At 35.5% G+C, this 20,781-nt stretch overlaps 2 protein-coding genes across 2 annotated transcripts; both read right to left on the reverse strand.

Annotated features, from left to right (window-relative positions):
* Positions 1 to 2,545: 2,545 nt before the first annotated feature.
* LOC128184842 (nucleoporin Nup43-like) lies at positions 2,546 to 16,131 on the reverse strand. The gene is made up of 8 exons (XM_052854462.1): positions 15,929 to 16,131; positions 13,748 to 13,873; positions 10,915 to 10,992; positions 10,203 to 10,365; positions 8,164 to 8,299; positions 7,438 to 7,589; positions 5,936 to 6,067; positions 2,546 to 4,127 (listed from the first exon to the last, which is right to left on the reverse strand). Exons 1-8 carry the CDS (start codon positions 16,055 to 16,057, stop codon positions 3,901 to 3,903), a joined length of 1,143 nt encoding a protein of 380 aa, XP_052710422.1. The 5' UTR covers positions 16,058 to 16,131; the 3' UTR covers positions 2,546 to 3,900.
* Positions 16,132 to 16,374: 243 nt separating this feature from the next.
* Positions 16,375 to 20,110, reverse strand: LOC128184846 (uncharacterized). Its single transcript, XM_052854469.1, has 5 exons — positions 19,780 to 20,110; positions 18,744 to 18,815; positions 18,195 to 18,312; positions 16,939 to 17,026; positions 16,375 to 16,559 (listed from the first exon to the last, which is right to left on the reverse strand). The coding sequence occupies exons 1-5, from the start codon at positions 20,071 to 20,073 to the stop codon at positions 16,481 to 16,483; spliced, it is 651 nt and encodes a 216-aa protein (XP_052710429.1). The 5' UTR covers positions 20,074 to 20,110; the 3' UTR covers positions 16,375 to 16,480.
* Between the last annotated feature and the right edge of the window lie 671 nt (positions 20,111 to 20,781).

The following is a 20,781-nucleotide window of genomic DNA, read 5'->3' on the forward strand; positions in this document are numbered from 1 at the left end:
AATCAGTTGAATGAGTTGCAAGGCATTGTGGGCTACTACAAGTTTCAGTGTATTCAAAGGGTATTGAAAATATATACAATTTTTAAATCTCCTTTGGGAACTTATTTTAAAATGATTTTTAAGAATTTATGAACTTAATATTGACAATCATGTATGAACTTCAATTTCTATGATCGCATTTGAAAAATATTGCATACGAGGACTTATATCAACCTATTCAAATACCCCATTGTCAATGTTCAAAAGAGAGGCATGTCCTATTAAATTAGAAGCAGTGAGTACTGTTTTTTCATGTGATACCCCAGATTTGGGACAACTTTAGTAGAATGGCATTGATATTTTCTTCAGGGACATTCATCAGAATGCTTAACGCAGGCACGTAGCATCGTTTTTGAAAGTGGGGGGGCCAGACTCATCCAAAAAATCTTGACAAGCAAAAAAAAAAGAAAAAAAAAAAGGAAAATAAGACTTTCCCAAAATCTTCAAAATCCTAATCCGTGGGGGGGGGAGTTGGCGTAGTATATAACTTCAATTTCAAACCTTATTTTCATACCAATTTTTTTACATCCTCCAAAAAAAGTGGGGGGGGCCAACTCCATAATAATTCAATTTTTTCTATGTAAATTTTAAAAAATTAGTTCCTGCGAGAAAAAGTGGGGGGGCCAGGCCTCCCCTGGCCCCCCCCCCCTGATGCTACGTGCCTGACGCACAAAATACTTTATAATGCATAGCTTGCGCTTCTACATTTGTATATTTGTACATTTCTACTACCGTGGCTATTTACACAAGTTAAAAATGTACAGTTACCTGTATTTATTTCTAGTGCACAATGATAAAGTCACCAATAAACAATTATGCAGTTTTCTTTTTTTATCAAAATCTATTTGTACTTGTATGCATGTGTTTGCCAGTCCTTTGATACTTATCATTTTTTGAAGCAACAATTGATCAACTAAAACAACAGTATTTTTCAATGTGAGCATGGAACAAAGTGAATGGTACGTTATCTTTCCACTTTTACCTTCTAAAGTAAAAATCAAGATGTACAAATATTCCAGCAAGGAAATAAATATTGTGTATAAAACGGACCAATATCATTATTGAATCGTAAACACGTTGTAGACCATCATGCTTTGCAACTCATTCTGAATCACTGGATTGGAGAATCTGTTTGACATAAATATTGTCACATGTTAAATAATGGTATCCATATAGGGTAATGTACCCGACCTGTTAAAAGTATGGTGTTCCAATGGGGCCACTTTGACCTTCGCCTTTAGGTCGAGGTGCGAGAGTGCGATGGCGAAGGAGCGAAAGTGTGAAGATGAAAGTGCGAAGTCGAAGAAACGATACTACTATCGCTCCTTCGCCATCGCAACTTCGCACTCTCGCCTTCGCCTTTTTATAATTGTGGAGCTCGCTATCGTTTAACGACAATTTTAGCTGTATATAAGGACATCTGAGGCAGACGATGAACTTTTTAGAATTTATTTTCAACAGCCTGTGCAGATCCATAACTTCTTCGGGGGGTGGGGGGGGGGGGGGGGGGGGGTGTCGATGGATAATTATATTTGTTGGGGGGGGGGATCCGAGACATATTTTGGAGATTTTATTATATACAATTAATAAAATTAAATTTTCCAGGGGATGGGATCCGGACCCTCTCTCCCCCTATCCTGCATGTGTGAAGTTGTTAATTTTGAATTTTCTGGGGGGCGGACCCCCTCTTGATCCATACATGAGCAAGGAATGTCGCATAATGAAATTAGAATGTTACTGTGTTTGATCCACTGGTAAGTGACAGGAGTCTGGAAGTGCATATGTATTCATTATGGTGGACATAACATTTTATATGGAGTATAAAATGATAAGACAAACACATTAAAATATTTATAATAATATATTAAATATAAACATTCATAGTAAGCACAATGGCCTAGCGCATGCGTACCAAAAATATCATGGATTAATCGGAAAACCTTAGCGAGTACGGTGCCTGCATTAAATTCTATGTAATCGACCGAGACTTTTTGAATGCTATCAAAAAAGGCGAAGGCGAAAGTGCGAAGGCGAGAGTGCGAAGTTGCGAAGGTGAAGGAGCGATAGTAGTATCGCTACTTCGCCGTTGCACTCTTGCACCTTCGACCTAAAGGCGAAAGTTGAAGTGGCCCCATCGGAACACCATATGGCGGACAATGCCTATTTACGAGGGGTTCACAGCTTTAAAACAAATGAGAATACAATGATTAATTTATGAAACACACAAAATTTCCAAGAATTTAGTTCACAGTCAATATCAATTCGCCAGGGTGTCCAACAATAAAGGCAAGCACGATCACCGTTTGTTCCTATAGCATTGTAGAAAACCTTCTTCTTCAATCTGTTCAATGTAATGCTCCTTTTCCTTGCTAAAATTTTTACTTCCAAAATTTCAAATCTGTTCACATCTTAATTTTTTAAATTACTCAGTACCGGTAGTTTAAACTATCCAACAACCATAAAAAAAGCAAGCAGCTTTTGTTTATAAATAAAGAAGTAAAACAAGTTTTACATAAAACAATCTATTTTACAATACAAACAACATGTTATATAACAAAACATTGTCAAAAGAACCTGGTTTGTGGTGTCTTTGGGTATGCATCAACATATTTAAACGACCCATTCTAGCACTTAACACTACAGCACACAAGTTCTGTTTCCAACAACCAACATATGATTAATTACCCTCAACTCATCAGACATGAATGGTTTGACCTGGGTAAGAAAATGACTTTACCTGACTGCATGAATTACAATTATACAAGACCCAATTGGGTATACATGTACATGTATTATAAAAAAAAAGTTTTTGTTCAGTGGGAAATGACACAATATCAATGATGAATTCTTCTTTATTTGCATAAAATAATATTGGTTCATAACCTTGCATTTGATAACACACAAAACTTGTATTTTTCAGTCTATGCAAAAGTTTCTTTGACCACACAGGACATTCGGTATTATATTATAGTTAAATCAACCATGCAAGTTTGAAATAGTTAAAAATTTGTCGATGTGACAATTTTTCATATTCTCTAACATAAGATACATATAAAAATTAATTTGATGATCAACTTTTCTGAACATAGTTCACTTGGATTTTTATACAGACTGAAGTAAAAATTATGCTCCCTTTCTAGTGAAGGCAGTGTTATCTGTCCTTACCACCGAATGCTAAGTGTACCAGCCTTTAGCTGGTTCCCCTGGAGTGTCAGGTGGTTGGTGATGTAGTATGCACATTTCAAGTTTCATAATACATGTATGCACACCATTTTCTTACAATCATAGGTCTCCCTCTCATTACACTGCCCAGACTGTTGAAGACATAGCAGGGACAGATTAGTATACTGTACAACATGTCTGCCCTTCATCTTGTTCATCCATCTTATCTCTCATTTTCATCTTGTCATGATAAATAACTTACGGTATTCTAATCCCCCTACTCCCTCCCCAATAAAGAAACACTGGCTGCCAATCTTAAAGCACTTATTTTCCAATTCAGAAGTTTGAAAAATTGGTGGTTTCTTTTTAATAATAACGAAGCACTTATCTATCAGCTTTAAAAATGTAAAGAAACAATATAGAGGTCATCGTACATCATGGAAAGTATGTCGGATCTACAGGTTTTTTTCTCAAGAATTCTTGTAACCTAATACAGGTATGAACATGAAGTTAATCCATTACAAATGAATCTTCATCCTGGAATACCTAAAACACAGAGCCATTTACTGGATCCACCTCCAAATTGTCACCACTCTTGAACAGCCAAAACTTGGATCCACTCCATTCCTTGGTATCTCTCAGTATCCACCACACATATGACACATTTAAATCCACACCTCCTGTGTGCACATCACTACATTACCTCATAGAGGGAAGCCTGATGGTGATAATGGACTCGGAGTCCGTCCCACACAGAAGGGTCTGAGACTCAATGTCTACAGAATTCACAGGGAGAATGTTGTCATCGATCAGAGAGTTAATCTCCATCTTACTATTGTCTGGGGACAACCACTTGTTTAGAGTCTCGCTACCACCGAACTGAAACGACGGGTTGACCGAGAAATTGGCACCACCTGAACCAGCACCTGTGGTAAAAAAGTAGAATTGTTAACATTGCGGTTAGTGTGGAGCTGCTACTGTAATCTTCTTGCTACATGCAATTGCTGTAAAAATAAAATTGAACATGTAAAGTAAATAATAACGTGATCCTTTCTTAGCACATTAATATTTGCAAGACCTTAAAAGGTTGCTGTATACAACTGAAACATTTTCATTAAACATGTTAAAATATTCAAACTTTTTATCTCCTCTGATGGTTATGGTCTTTAAATTTAAAAGTCGTAACTCTTCTTGGTGAATAAATTACAGGTGAAAATATACTAGTATTCATGTAAAAACAAATGCCCAAAAAACTAAACAACATGTTTAATTCATACAGAAACAAACATATGATAAATATTATGGTCAGTATTAAAGTCCAGAGACAGATTATAGAAAAGCAGATAGATACTGAAAAAGCAGATAGATACTGAAAAAGCAGATAGATACTGAAAAAGCAGCCAAATACATGCAAGTGCATTTGATACACTTGTCCAAATCCTCAGAAATATGAGATGTTTCACTGTTTGTGAAACACTTATGTCCCCCTCCCTTGGAGACCTCTGCAAGGAAAATGAATGGAACTGCAAATAATTGGAATTTTTCAAAGTCAAAGGGGCATAACTCTGTCAAAAATCTCTCCAATGTACCCAAAGTCGAACTTGACCTAGATATTATAATGATAAATATGTATCCTAAATTTCATTAAAGCAAGTGCAAGAAGAAAATGAACGGTAACATGATGGAGCAATCGATAAACAGAGAGACAGATGGACAGCAGCAAAGCAATATGCTCTCCCTTCTTTGAAGGAGGGAATTAAAAGAAAACAGTTCTATAAACTCCATGTATGAAGTGGTGCATGAAGCTGTCTTAAACATCTACTACTCTGTTTCAATCAAATGTAATTTTATACTTTCCACTACATACTTTTATTTCTTTTGAGGTCATGGTCACTCAACTGTATGTTACAAGTGACAAGGAAACACAATTTGTTCTAAAGCAGATTATGGTTAAAAGGGCCTCAGGAGTGCATGTTAATCTCTAAGGAGTTCATGTTAATCTCTAAGGAGTGCATGTTAATCTCTAAGGAGTCCATGTTAATCTCTAAGGAGTGCATGTTAATCTCTAAGGAGTGCATGTTAATCTCTAAGGAGTCCATGTTAATCTATTAAAGCAAGAGAGCAAGCAACATTGTTCATGGTTGAATAGAACAGAGCGTTCAGCAGAACATATTTGCAGAGCAAAACTTGTATTACAATCTGAAATGTTATTAGCAGAGACCACCAAGATTTGTATCTTACACCTTCACCAGAAATTAAAAGGGAAACAAGAGATGTTTGTGAAACACTTATGCCCCCTTCCCTTGGAAACATCCACGAAGAAAATGAACAGAAACTGAAAATAAGTGGGGCATATCTCTGTCAAAAATTGATCAATTGTACTCAAAATCGAACTTGTTCTAGATATTATTATGATTAATCAGTATACCAAATCTTATTTTAATGAGTGCAACCTCTGCGAAGAAAATGGACGGAAACAATTTGTGGACCGACCGACTGACAGACAGACAACAACAGCAAAGCAATATGACCTCCCTTCTTCCAAGGGGGGCATATTAAAATAAACCCCACTTTAATAATATAAAATTGTATTCACAGAGTCTTTACATACATGTAAAACAACAGAGTATCTTTACACATCAAGTTGATTCAACCCTATGTTTACCACATTCTAGTTTAAACCTCTGGTAATTCAAGCTCCTGTTACACTGTTACCCCAGCAACCAATACATACCTGTACCTGTGATCTGTGTCTGTACCATGTGACTGGCACCGACCAATGAGGAGTCCCAGTGCCAAACAGCGCCATCTTCTGAGCAAGTGAACAAATGATCTGAGTTTGTCTTGTGAAACTTCACCTCCCAAACTGCAAGGATCAAACATGTCAGCCATGTATCAAAGGATTTGTTAAAATTAAAAACTATAATTCATCTAAAAAAAACCCAAGTTATCTACATGCACAAATATGTCATGTAAGTTTCAAAAAGGACATTAAAAGTGGCATCAAAAAAAAAAAAATACACTACTGGCAAGTAAACTGATAAAGTTGTCTTCTCTGCTGCTTATGATTAAGGCTGCATTCAAGATCGCAGGAGCTACCTCCGCTGAGGTATATCTAGGTCTATTGAACACATTGTACAAAATAATTATTGTTATAGCTAAGGCCAAAAAAAAATTATTCCTGTTTCCTGTCGCCCGACCGACCCTATCTTTTACCCTCCGACCCTAAAAGTTTTTTTGTGATCATGGTGGTGATCGGTAACTTCGCCAGAATTTCCTCAGAAAGAGAAGCGAAGATGACCAAGTCTTCTGAGTTCATAATCGTGTAAATCAACCTCACTGGCGAAAGAATGATAGAAAATTAATCTACAGACATTTTTACTGCATAAATATACCTTGTGGTGAATAACTTGCGACTATCTTACCTTCAGGGGTTATAAATACGGGTGATGCAACAACATACTGTATATTGGAAATTACAAAAAACAATGTTTATTACTTTAAATCCTGATAGTACAGTTAGTCAATAACCTGTTATTAGTTAATAACTGCAATAAATGTTAAAATTATCATAAAACTGCTTTCTATATTATCTTGAGAATTAAACAGATCCTCTACATAGCATACGGTAGTAAGTGGGTCAAAGGGTTAGACTAATACCCCAAATACACGGAAGTACAGAGAGTGATTTAATTAATCATGTTGATATTGACATTAAGCTAATACAATACAAAAATATTTATCCAGAAAAGGATAAATACATTCATACATGTAGATTAAATTTTGCAAATAATATTAGTTTTTATTCTTAATTAAAAAATTAATCTATTTTTTTTCTTTGCCTGTCGTTTTCAATACATTACATGCATCAACATTAAAAGACCTTTGGAAATTTTAAATCATCTATTTACATACTGAACACTGGGAATATACATCTCTCTCATTATTACACACATGCTCCAAGTTTTTAAAAATAAAATGTTTTTTAAAAATAAATTTTTTTTCCTACCTACCTACCCTAATTTTTTTGGTCAAGTGACAGGAAACAGGAATATTTTTTTTTTGGCCTAAGCCAGCATATTGCTCAAGATGAAGGCTTTCAATAGCTTTGTAGGTGGTACGATCCTGAATACAGCCCTTCTTATAACTGATCCTATCATCGTTCTTGTGACTGACTTAATTATATATGTGACATTTGTGTATTAGAGATGACAGGGATCGGACTTGACCTCTCACCTGGTCCATTGTGGGCCTCTAAGAGAGATACAGGAGATTTCTCCTGCCGTAAATCCCAGATCCCCAACACACCGTCTCCACTTCCTGTTGCCACAATGTGGGGCTGCCCCGGGTGTCTGTCTACCGAGTGCAGAGAGGTCAACTCACCGCTCCTGTTCAACAGATAGTTATAGTGGTATGATAGATCAACATCTAAAATACAGACATATCAATCCAGTTGAATTGAAAAATACCTTTTCAGTATAGAAGTTGAGGAGCAATATGTCCCTGTTGTACTTAGCATTCCTTGATATTGGTCTCCCTTAACCAGTAAGATTTTACTACCTGTTACATGACTATGCTTGTAATGACAATGTTTATTTATTTCTAGTTTGAAGGATAGAATGAAAAACCTGATGGTGAGACTATAAATGTTAACATGTACACAGAGAGGGTATATTTGTATGTGTGTGTGTTTGTGGGGGGTGAGTGTGGGTGGGTGTGGGTGTGTGTGTGGAGGGGGTAGGTAGGGGTGTTTCCCCATCTCTTGTAACTTGTTTTCTCTCTGTTGTTGGGGTTGGGTTGGGACTGGTTTACAAGTGAACAGTTATATTTGTTTACATATGTAGATATTTGTCTACTTAGTAACTTTTCCACTCACAAAGAAGTAGGTTAGTGGCTGGGGTTGTTAGTCTCATCATGCCTGTCTCCTTATTAACCTTCTTATTCAATAACTTGTTTACTTACACAGAGAGGGTCTGGGCGGGGGCGTCTGAGCTGGACCGGAGGTCATAGGTCTTGAGTTGGCCAGAGGAGTTGACAGAGATAACCTCTGTGTGTCGCAGAAAAACCAGGCCATTGATGGTGGAGCTGTCTGCATTCTCTGAAATGACCAAACATTCAAAATCACAATTAACAAATGACTACCTTGTTTCATTTAGTTCTTCTGTTGTCATGCTTTTGTGTATGTGTATCATATACATGTATGTCTGCTGCTCATAAAATAATCTTTTTTTAATGAAATCTCACAACCCCCCCCCCCCCCCAACAGATTAACAGATTTGGATTATCTCCTTTGGAAAGATTGATTATTTTTCTATGTGAAAAATGTTTTGAGTCCAAATAAAAAATATGTTAAGGGTACTTTTGTGTGCAATGGTATGGCAAAAATTCTGGATGGCAAAAATTCTGGATCTGACAAGTAAACACACAAACAACCAATATTACAAAAGTAAACTAGAACTGTCCTAATGGGACTAATACCCCCGCTAGGCTAATTTCAAATGGGACAAATAATTGAATTGAATAATAAAGGTTTGGAACACATACAAAAAAAAATTTCTAGAATTGTAAAAAAAAAAAAAAATAGTTAACAAAGAAAAATTAAAATCAAAATTGTCAGAATTTCACTGTAAATACATATCTATAACAGTAATACTTTTACAAATGTATGTATTTGTTGATATATTTTTTTAATTTAATTGATTTAAAGAAAAACCAACAAAATGACAATAACCCCTCCCTTTGCAGTGAATAGAAATACCAGTAGCCAAGCAATGCTCTTCTGTTGATAAAACTTTCAATATCTTTCTAATAAGAGTCTTGACAGATGCAATTAGTTGTTTCAAATTTTCCTCACTTTCTCCTATGGCACAATGGAACTCCATATCAGAAAATTGATCCCATAGGACTATGATTTTCTTTGATGAACTTGTTAAATTTAATAAACTCCCAAAACATTACCATAATTACCATACTATGTAAAAATATGTAAAAAAAGAAAATTTAATATTACAAACAATTTTAAAATTGCCAAAACACTACAATCATATCAGTAATTTTGAATTTCATTAAAATTAATGCCCAATAGGGTCACTTCATCAATTTACTTGACAAATAAATTTAAACAACCTCTAAAAATAGTTTAACTTCTTTATTAATAATTATATTATTTATTTCCTTATAATGATAGACCTTTTGGTTTACATGAAACAGTTTAAAATAGCCCCAAAACCATCACCCACTTTACAGATTATCAATTTCCCCTAAACACATGCTCCATCTGAACCATGGCTCAGATAATGGCTCCCTTGGGACAAATGAATTCAGCCACACTTGTCTTTGATGTTCTTATTAGCTCCTAAGAATTTCTCATTGACAAACAAAAACTTTGCATTGTCAGTTGATAGAACACTTATAAAAAATAATTTCTTTTTTATTAATTAAGACATAAAGACAAAAAACTCCATCTGGATGTATTTATATAAATATATTTTAGAGTGTTTTCTATTAATTAATTAATAAAATCTGTAAGGATTACCTCCCTTACTTTTCAACATTAGTGTACAATATATAGAATAAGGAAAATGAAAACTGTCATAAAATCATTAAATCTTGTCTGATCTTAAAAAAAATTCCAGGTGCACATCTTCAGATGGTGTTCAACATATGTACAAATTTTCAAACTGTTCCATGCAGTAATAAAAAATTCTATAGGGGGGACAAAGTTGCGTCTACAGACAGACGGACAGGGTGAAACCAATATACCCCCCTAAACTTCGTTTGCGGGGGTATAACTACTGCCACAAACAGTAACAGCTGTTACCAATAGTCCAAATAACATCCAACATTGTGCACCAGTATCAGTCGTTATAACTATATGGCTCATACATGTACTTATGATTCGTGCACCAGTATCAGGTGTTACCAATAGTCCAAATAACCAATAACATCCAACATTTGTGCACCAGTATCAGGTGTTATATTTGTATGGCTCATACATGTACCTATGATTCGTTGCGGTGACTTCTGCTCGGCACTAAGTACGACCATCTTTCCGTCTTCCCCCGCTGTGACGATGGTTTTGTCCCTCACTGCTAAACACGTGCAGGGACATAGATGGTTGCCATGGGAATGGAGACACTGCCACTTGTACTGTATGCCCATAGTCTGAAATAAAGCACAGATACTTCAATCTTTCCCACTACCATCAATCCTCTGAGTATTGCACAGATTCTGTAATTTCATTCCATTGTACTGGGTATTTGATTCTTAGCATTCAGCATAATGAAATTAAAACCAACTTTTAAATTATGACATCTTTCTATCATCCTGAACAAAATGTAGTTTGGCCAATGTTTCTGGCTAACAACACAAGAGTTCTCACCAGTAAACAGCATCAATGTCCCAGGCACATGTACAAAGGGAGATAACTCATAACATGGGTACCAAGCATTTAATGATTTCAATGTCAGACAAGATGTCCTTAGAAAAGAAGACCCCCTCCTGCTATGTAATAGAATTTATTTACCCCCACCCCCCCCCCACATTTTATTGTTCCAGATCTATAGCTAACATATTTTCTCTCCAACTCTAATCTTGATGGCAGCTTCCAGGGATGGGGCCCTGACTAAGCTCCATCTAAATGCAAGAAAGTAATAGCAATACAATCTAGAGACCCAATTTAACTTAAGCATGGCACGGCACCTACAGACTGACCTGTGATGAGGTGTGGTGTTTGTACAGAGCGACTGATCCGGTGGACGAGGATGCTACAATCACATCACTTCCAACGTACTGAAAAACAAAGATAAATCTCAGTATACATGTAATATATCTACATAGTGTAACATGATTTATATTACTTTTCAAACAAGAGGCCCATGGGCCACATCGCTCACCTGAGGAACAACAGGTATGATAAAGTCAGCTTAATGGAGTCATAATACAATCTGGACAACATACATTAATACATGTAGATCCTGTATAAATAAAATCCATTTTCCCCCCTTGGAACTCGGATAGCCCTGATTGCTGCCAATATTTACAAGAGCAGACTTTAATCACCGCTCCTGCACATATATAGGGACTCAACGTTACGCAGGCAGGGATGACCGCACACCTACGCAACTCAACAGGTACCAACGTTAACGCAAGCAGAGATAACGCAAGCAGGGATGACCGCACACTTGCGCCAACAGCTCAACCTAACGCAGGCGCCGCAATCACCACCAATACAAGCAGGTATGACCGCACACTTGTATTAATGCGAAACAGGGCAGAAATGACCACACATTCTGTATCGTTGGTTAGAAAAACACGAAGATTAGATAGACCAGGGATGTTAACACCCTCAATATCTCCGTACCTGTTCAAATTTAACCCCAAACAGTCGCTCGGTACAAAGCAATAGACACTGTCCCTATTTATGTGCCGGCCTAAAATAATTCATAGTATCTAAAAATTGGAAATCAAAAATAAACAAACTAATCCAGCCTAACCCAAAACTACTTATGCAAAACAACTTATATACATTGAATATTTATTATTGTATAAAAATAATCATCACAATAATTGGTTAACAGTGGATGCATTAATTAAAATTATCAAGAATCAATAAATCAAGGGCAATAACCCAAAACAGTAATACAAAAAGATTCTAATGAAAAAATAGCTGCCTGCTTCAATTTTATAGTCATATCACATGTTGAGTATTGCAGTTCTCAAAAAGATCCTTTACAATTGTTTATATATGGGATATTTTGCTACATCAAACTCTGAACCTTCTTGTGAGGCCGAAGAATTCTCCTGGAGCCAAAGTCTTAACAATTATAAAGAATCATCTTGCTGATTAGTTTCTGAGAAGAAGATTTTTAAAGATTTACTCTTTATTCCTATGTAAAACTTTAACACCCCCCCCCCCCTATGTGGCCTCACCCTACCCCCAGGGGTCATGATTTTCACAACTTTGAATCTACACTACCTGAAGATACTTCCCACAAGTTTCAGCTTTCCTGGCTGATTAGTTTCTGAGAAGAAGATTTTTAAAGATTTACTCTATATATTCCTATGTAAAATTTTAACACCCCCCCCCCCCAATGTGGCCTCACCCTACCCCTAGGGATCATGATTTTCACAACTTTGAATCTACACTACCTGAGGATGCTTCCACACAAGTTTCAGCTTTCCTGGCTGATTAGTTTCTGAGAAGAAGATTTTTAAAGATTTACCCTATATATTCCTATGTAAAACTTCGACACTCCATTGTGGCCCAAACCTAACCCCAGGGGTCATGATTTTCACAACTTTGAATCTACACTACCTGAGGATGCTTCCACACAAGTTTCAGCTTTCCTGGCTGATTAGTTTCTGAGAAGAAGATTTTTAAAGATTTACTCTATATATTCCTATGTAAAACTTCGACCCCCCACTGTGGCCCCACCCTACCCCTGGGGGTCATGATTTTCACAACTTTGAATCTACACTACCTGAGGATGCTTCCACAAAAGTTTCAGCTTTCCTGGCTATTTAGTTTCTGAGAAGAAGATTTTTAAAGATTTACTCTATATATTCCTATGTAAAACTTTGACCCCCCATTGTGGCCCCACCCTACCCCTGGGGGTCATGATTTTCACAACTTTGAATCTACACTACCTGAGGATGCTTCCACAAAAGTTTCAGCTTTCCTGGCTATTTAGTTTCTGAGAAGAAGATTTTTAAAGATTTACTCTATATATTCCTATGTAAAACTTTGACCCCCCATTGTGGCCCCAACCTAACCCCAGGGGTCATGATTTTCACAACTTTGAATCTACACTACCTGAGGATGCTTCCACACAAGTTTCAGCTTTCCTGGCTGATTAGTTTCTGAGAAGAAGATTTTTAAAGATTTACTCTATATATTCCTATGTAAAACTTCGACCCCCCATTGTGGCCCCACCCTACCCCCGGGGGTCATGATTTTCACAACTTTGAATCTACACTACCTGAGGATGCTTCCACACAAGTTTCAGCTTTCCTGGCTGTTTAGTTTCTGAGATGAAGATTTTTAAAGATTTACTCTATATATTCCTATGTAAAACTTCGACCCCCCATTGTGGCCCCACCCTACCCCCGGGGGTCATGAATTTCACAACTTTGAATCTACACTACCTGAGGATGCTTCCACACAAGTTTCAGCTTTCCTGGCTTTCTGGTTCTTGAGAAGAAGATTTTTGAAAATTTCTCGAAATTTTTCATTAATTTCTAATTATCTCCCCTTGAAAACGGGTGTGACCCTTAATGTTCACAACTTTGAATCCCCTTTGCCTAAGGATGATTTGTGCCAAGTTTGGTTGAAATTGGCCTAGTAGTTGTTGAGAAGATGTTGAAAATGTGAAAAGTTTACGGACAGACGGACGGACGGACAGACGGACGGACAGACGGACAGACGGACGACAGACAAAATGTGATCAGAATAGCTCACTTGAGCTTTCAGCTCAGGTGAGCTAAAAAGCTTTTTTTATAGTGAACTTTGCATGAACTTCTCAGTGACCTCTGACCCCCAACTGACCTCCAGCCCTGTGACATCACCGTTATGGTCGGCCTCACACTTCAGAGCAGGTTCCAGTGCGTCGTCCATTTCATCCCTCTCCATAGATTCCTGCATACCCAGATGCCAAAGACAGATCTTGTTTTTCTGTTAAGTCAAGAAAACAGAAAAATGTCTCAGAACATGAAGAAGTGGGGGAAAAAATGAAAAGAGCAATATTTTGTTAAAGACAGAAATGATAAACTTTATGTCATGATACATGCATATCTTATTCAATATTGCCATGTACTGTCAAGTACAAGTTTGCAAGATGTGGTGAAGGTGCAAAACCAAATATCCCAACCAAACATTGCTGGAACATTCATAAAGCAAGACTTAATGAGTAGTCTCAATATTAAATTACTTACTAAACTCTCACTGTGACATATTCTTTCACAAGCAGAAGTAATATCCAAAGATAATAAAAATCATGATTTAAACTACTGGCATTTATATCTATAATAAGAATTTGTTATATACCCCCCCCCAAAAAAAAAACCCTCAACATTTTGTTATTATGCAGTATTTGTCCAAGTCCACATTTCTTGTTTCTGTGACTTTTAGACCATGATTTTCATAAATACACATCCCTACATTTAACAGTAAATACCGGTAACAATAGCCAGTGAAATCAATATAACAATAAGGAAAAAAAGTCCAAGACTGCTTTATCAATACGTCCTCAGAAAAACAAACAAAAGAACCTGGGTCATAATAGTGGAATTCGATGATAATTTTAGTCGTTTGCTAATTTTTTCCAACAACATTCGAACTTCAAACTTAGTTCAAATAAATGAATGCTGGAGAAAACGTACCAAGGAGAACACGTACCCTATTCCTAAGGTATGCTTTCTCTTGGAGAAAAAGTACCCTAGGATTATTAAAATTAATAGTTTTAATAAATATTTTGGATGAAACAAAATAAATTATACAATAAACATTTGTTTTATTTGTTGATAATTTAATTCTGGTTGTAACGCGCTTTCTGATTGGCTAAAAAATTATTTTATATCGTATAAAGAATGTTGCCTACGTCATAGTAAGACTTACGTCAAAAACGTATCAATACGCCTGATGTTACGTTTGAATTTTGTATAATTTTACGTCATTTTAAAGGTTAAATGACCGTTTTTATCTACAATGAAGAGAAAAAAAAATTAAATTATAAGCAATGAATTAAATATTTATTAGTTTTATACGATATAAAATGGTTTGAAACAGTTTACGCTTTTTTATAAACCGCTTCGCGGTTTATAAAGCGTAAACTGCCTCAAACCATTTTATATCGTATAAAACTAATAAATATTTAATTCATTCCTTCATTATTTAAAAAAAAAAACCATGATCATGTACATTAATTAATTAGACAGTAATTGTGTTATAAACACAGTTCAAGTTGTCTGCAATTAATCCATCATAAATGAAATCGTAAAAAATAGTTTTTAATAAAATTTTATCGCAATATAGAATAATTTATGTAATAATTACATAATAATTCATATATGTTTATCATTTTGTGACGGTCAGACCGGTTCGAATACCGGCGCCAGATAGCTCAGTTGGTAGAGCAACTGACTAGAGATTCAGGGGGCCCAGGTTCGAATCTCGGTCTGGTCCGTCATTATTTCTCCCATCCCGTTACAATTATAATTCAGAAAATTTAATGATGAGTTTCTCAAGAGGTAGAGTAGTGTGCATTAAAGTTGTATTCAAAACTATTTAAAATGTCATAATGTAAATAGTATTTAAAACTATTCATCATTATGTTTATGATTTTCCTTCAGTACGATCTCTTGCAGAAAAAGTACCCTAGGAATTGGGGATGTTTTTACTTGGTTACGTTTTCTCCGGATACGAAATAAACATCGTTTATTATTTCCCTAAGAAAATTTATAATTTGTTACTACGAGTCATGTTAACACGTGAAAATTTACATATAAATTGGTCAAATTAGATTCATCAATCTATAATAACGCCTATTCTCTATTTCCTTAAGAACAGCTTATCACAGACAATAACTTCTTTCTTTAAGTTTTTACGGTATATAAGCAATCATTCAATAGCTTTTCACGGTTTATATGTCACAACTCTCGCCGGTTTTCTGACCTAGTTTCAGTTTCGATAATTTACACAATTTCCCTTTAATCGGTTTTTAATTTGTACCTCATCATCCCAGCTTCCAGTCACAAACGTGTCTGAACATTCCAGTGTCTGTTTCTGGCTTGGCTGCCATTTGATTTTGCTGATTTTTCTTGAAACAAATTTGACGAACGACTGTATGGAATCCGCCATTTTTGTTAATTTGCGATTTGCACATGGCGGGACATAGGGCGATACTAGTAAGGAAACCAATTATGTTCAACCAAGTCAAAGACGGAATTTAATCTGCAGTTAAAACATTCTGCACAGGAAGTATAGGACAAATGAGTATTTTGTTTCATAAATAAAACGTACGTTATTGGGTCTAAAAGAGACCATTAATTGTTTTTATATCCAATGAATAATTGGTACACAGCCACAAAGAATTATTATAGGTGCCTCTACCTTAATAATGTTACACTTGATTTAATACACAATATCTTCACGAGCAAAGAAATAACAAGGCAGACTTTTTTCAGACAGATATATACTTTAATATTGTATAAAGGCAGATTTCTTTTTCATTTCTGCCTCCCAGTAAAAAAAAATTCAATATCAATCAGCAAGGCCGAGGTGTCACTTGTCCATTCTCATGAGGTTGTAATTAGTTACAATCCAGTCCTGGTCGTTATCTTCAGTGATATATCGTTGAAATCTTGAAATAACAAAAAAAAAAACACTCCCATAAAATTATCTCATATACTGTAGAATCATTCTCATTGGTGCATGGTTGACTGTATTCATTGACAGATTTAAAAAAATAACATTAATGGTAATTAAATTCTTCAATTTACACAGAAGGGAAACAGTCACTGTATTTTTAAATAATGTTTAGCATGTTAATTTGTAGAGAGAGATCGATGCAGAGAAAACAATGAAAATTGAGCCACCACCATTTCTAATGATTCCACAATAGTTTATAAAGGCCAGTCTAAGTCCTACCATATTTAGATTAGTTACTTATATTGATTAAAGAATGGTATATTTGTTTTTAAACTAAATATTGTACAGTATCAGTAGGTACAAAAACTTACACAAAATGTTGAGCTACAGCAACGACATTGGGTTCCGCCCAGTTCATATAAAGTGCCGTTTCTATAGCTATCCTCAATGCCCCAGTTTCTGAAACAGGATGTTGAGACTCAGGTATGAAGCATACCTTACATTGTGACACTGAACAACAATGTTATAAACAAGTTAATTAAAATAGTACAAGTTTAGTTTTCAAATGACAAAAATTTCATTGAAATTACAAGAGGCCCAAGGGCCATACCACTCACTTCAGAAAAAAGGCCAACTGGCCCAAGTACATGTACAGAAGATTGAACAATAATATACCATATATTAGCAAGTTTGAAATACTAGAGGCTGTTAAGTTTTTGAGTGGAATATTTTGAAGACAAACAACCCTATTTACATCATTCTTACCCCCCCCCCCCCACCTTTGTAGTAAGTCTAACTTTTTATTTGAACAAATAGAAAAAAGATCTCCACTAAAAAATGCCAGCTTTGCACCAACTTTCCTAGTGCCGAGACTATATATTCAGGGATCATTTGATTTGGATTTAAATTTTTATTCAAAATGCTATGCATGGTTCCTTTTTTTTTCATGATTCAATTCAATTACCCCGGTAAATAAAGATCAGACTTAATATTTCTCATTTTAAATAAAAATAATGATCTTTAACCTTGTAGATTCCTTTACTTGAGGATAAAAAACAAAAATTCATAAAATATATTTAAAGTGTAATGTACCCCCCCCCCCCCCCCCCGGTACACAAGGTACAGACAGTTCTTGATTTGTCTTCTTTCCAATCAAATGATAGGAATTCAAATATTCCCACACTACTGAGCATCTGCTGGTGGCCACTTTTACATACATCTTGAGTAAATTTTGAACCAAATCAATCCCAAATGCGGAATCAACGGGAATGAATCTTGATGCTCCGCACGGCCCTATTGTAGATGATGCTGGTAATGTTTTATTTATTTATTTTTTTTTTTTACAACAAACGAAAATCTAGTGTATATATATTAGGAAGCCTGGTTTGGTTTGCAGGATATCTGTTTTTGAGGAGAAGACTTTTAATGCAACTTTCATTTTTCATTCTTTTTTTTTTTAACTATTTCCCCTTTAAGGGGACATGGACTTGGTATCAAGTTTGGTCAAAATTTGCCTTTATATATTTATGATTTTGAAATAGAGATGAAATTGTGAACAGTTTATGGTGACAACAACAAATCGGCAAATTCTGATTAAGAGAGATCACTTGAGCCCTTGCTTAATTACCTTCATTCTTTGTTTCCCAAAATGAATGCCAAAAACAGAATTTGGTGTTGGGTTCTCCCAAGTCTAAAGTCTTAATCCAAGGTTGCTGTTCTATGTTCACCATTAGGCACTTCAGAAGCTGAAATGTGGTATCATAAATAAATCAAGATTTGTTCACAACTTGGGAATTAAATCTAAATTCCTTCTCTAAGAAAATTTGGCCATTTCAAAATTATATCATTTGTCTATCATGATTTGAAAATGTGTTTGATTTGATGGATTAATTTCTATACACTGCATGGTACTTGCATGCATATGTATACATACTATTCTTATTAACGATCAGTAGAAAATTTGTCAAATACCAAAGTAAAGATTATAAGCCCCTTAAAACTGATGCTTAGATTCTCAGCTATAAGTCCTCCCATTGATCAATTTTGTTACTTAAAATTCAAAATTTTAAGAAGAAATTGGATTAATTTGTTGACAATGAAAAGAGAGATAACTCTTGCAATACAAATAATTTTAAGAAACCAAAGATGAATTTTATTTTTCAATACACTGAAGTACCTCACTATCCACCATAACTTCAAGTTTATTAAAATTGCCACTCCCGATCAAATCACCAACGAGTGGAGTTACCTACAATACAAGTTCATTTTCCATTAAAACTGGCGCAAGCCATCGCTGAAAGACAGAGAGAAGCAAGATTACTTAAATTAACACACAATATATAATAACCGTCTGGAAGAAGACATGCAGGCTTTAACATTACATTTTTATATGAATCACACAACAATGAAATGTAAGAGGCTTGATTACTATAAGAATCATAAAACAATAAATTTATTAGGGTAATTAAAATTTGAAGCAATTTGATCCTCTATTTTCGGGATTTAGATTCTGAAATTTTGAAATCAAATTGACCAACGCAATCAGTCTTTGGTAATCAAATGGTTTGTCACTATATAGCTGTACTAGAGGGAATCAATACCTCTACTTCTGTAGATCAGAAAGCATATGGAAGGTTTATTTTATGAGAAATTTGGCTTGGATTATATATATTATTGATATCTGGACTGACATCTTCAGCTGAATCTTGGCACAGAGATGGAAATTCTGCCTCAACCTTGACAACTTGCCGCTGTTAAAATCAGATATTTGTGTCTAGTGACTGCTTCTATATTCAAGCAGCAAAATTGAAGCTGATGAGTCGCTTGAATATTGCAATCATAAATACGACAAGCTACCAAAGTTACAGGAGTCAAATTTTCTAACATGAATTATGAAGGACTGTTCTAAGATTCAGTAAAGGTGCCAGTCTAAATTTTAAGCTAAGCTGAATCTTTACTGAGATTGACGTACAGTCTGAAAGTGGGGCGCATAATACATTAAAGTTGTCCCGAGGCATAATTTGGCATAGCTCTCCCTACCCATTGCTGCTTGACTACATATAGTATTGTCAATTTGATAACTCACATATAAAATGCGATATCATGTTTACTGAACATGGTTATTATGCAATGTGTGTCTGTGTGGTGTTAGCAAATTTAAATTAATAAAGGATTCAAAACTCTTATACATGTAAAAGATCACAATGGCCTACCTCTTTGCATCCATCTACAGCGTCCCAAAACTTAAATTTTGGATATTTCAAACGGAAAAGAAATGCTTTAAAACGACCAATAATTGGGGCTCGGCTGAATCCCCCATCAATGTTTTGAGGGCATGTTAAAGTTCTAACTTTTGATGGGCCCGAGGTTATCCATCTGCTAGGGATGATTTTCGTTGACGCTTTTGTCAGATTTTCACTTTTGCCTCTGCAAAAATTAGATGATGCAGATCTTAGCAGGCAATTTTTGTTGAATAAGCAGCACCTTGACAGCTGCATTACTTTCATTTTTGCCCATAGGAGCTCGAGCCCGATGTTATTATGGCGGTTTCTAGAGAATTCGGTACATAACCACAATGTTCAGAACTTTGCCAAATTATAACAATTGTCTGAATTTAACTCATATATACACCCAAAAAACGTATTAGTTTAGTACTTATGCTCCATGGTTATTTGATATTGAATACTAGCACAAATCCTGCCATTAAACACGCGGATACAGAATTTTTTTTCCATTTGCCCGGGGGGGGGGGGGGGGGGGGGGGGGGGCTAAACGAAAGAAGATAGTGGCTAAGTCCATTAGGTTGTCGTTTTTATCAAACCAATTTAAACCATAAAATTTACAATTGCGCTGTGCTACACGGTATGCAATAAACATACCAGTATTATTGGTTTAAACAATATTTATTTAGTAAATTTCAGCATACAAATAATATTATAATGACAGTACATAGAAGATTGAGAAACAAGCCAAAAGGCTTATGTTAATCTCGCTCTCGTATTATTGGCTTTACAAGACCAAGTTTTCCTTTACAATATCAAGGAATTAATTTTATATTATGAGAGTGTTCGACATGGGTTACCATGAAGTTCTTGCTATCTATCTACGGGAACACTGTAGACATGATCTGGACTAGATATTGGCCAAAATTGCAATGTCCACGCCTTATGTCGGGTTATGTAATTTATTTCTGCAATGATCGCTACCTTCAAAAT

This window comes from Crassostrea angulata, chromosome 5 (assembly GCF_025612915.1).
Source record: "Crassostrea angulata isolate pt1a10 chromosome 5, ASM2561291v2, whole genome shotgun sequence".
Classification (NCBI taxonomy): Eukaryota; Metazoa; Mollusca; class Bivalvia; order Ostreida; family Ostreidae; genus Magallana; species Magallana angulata.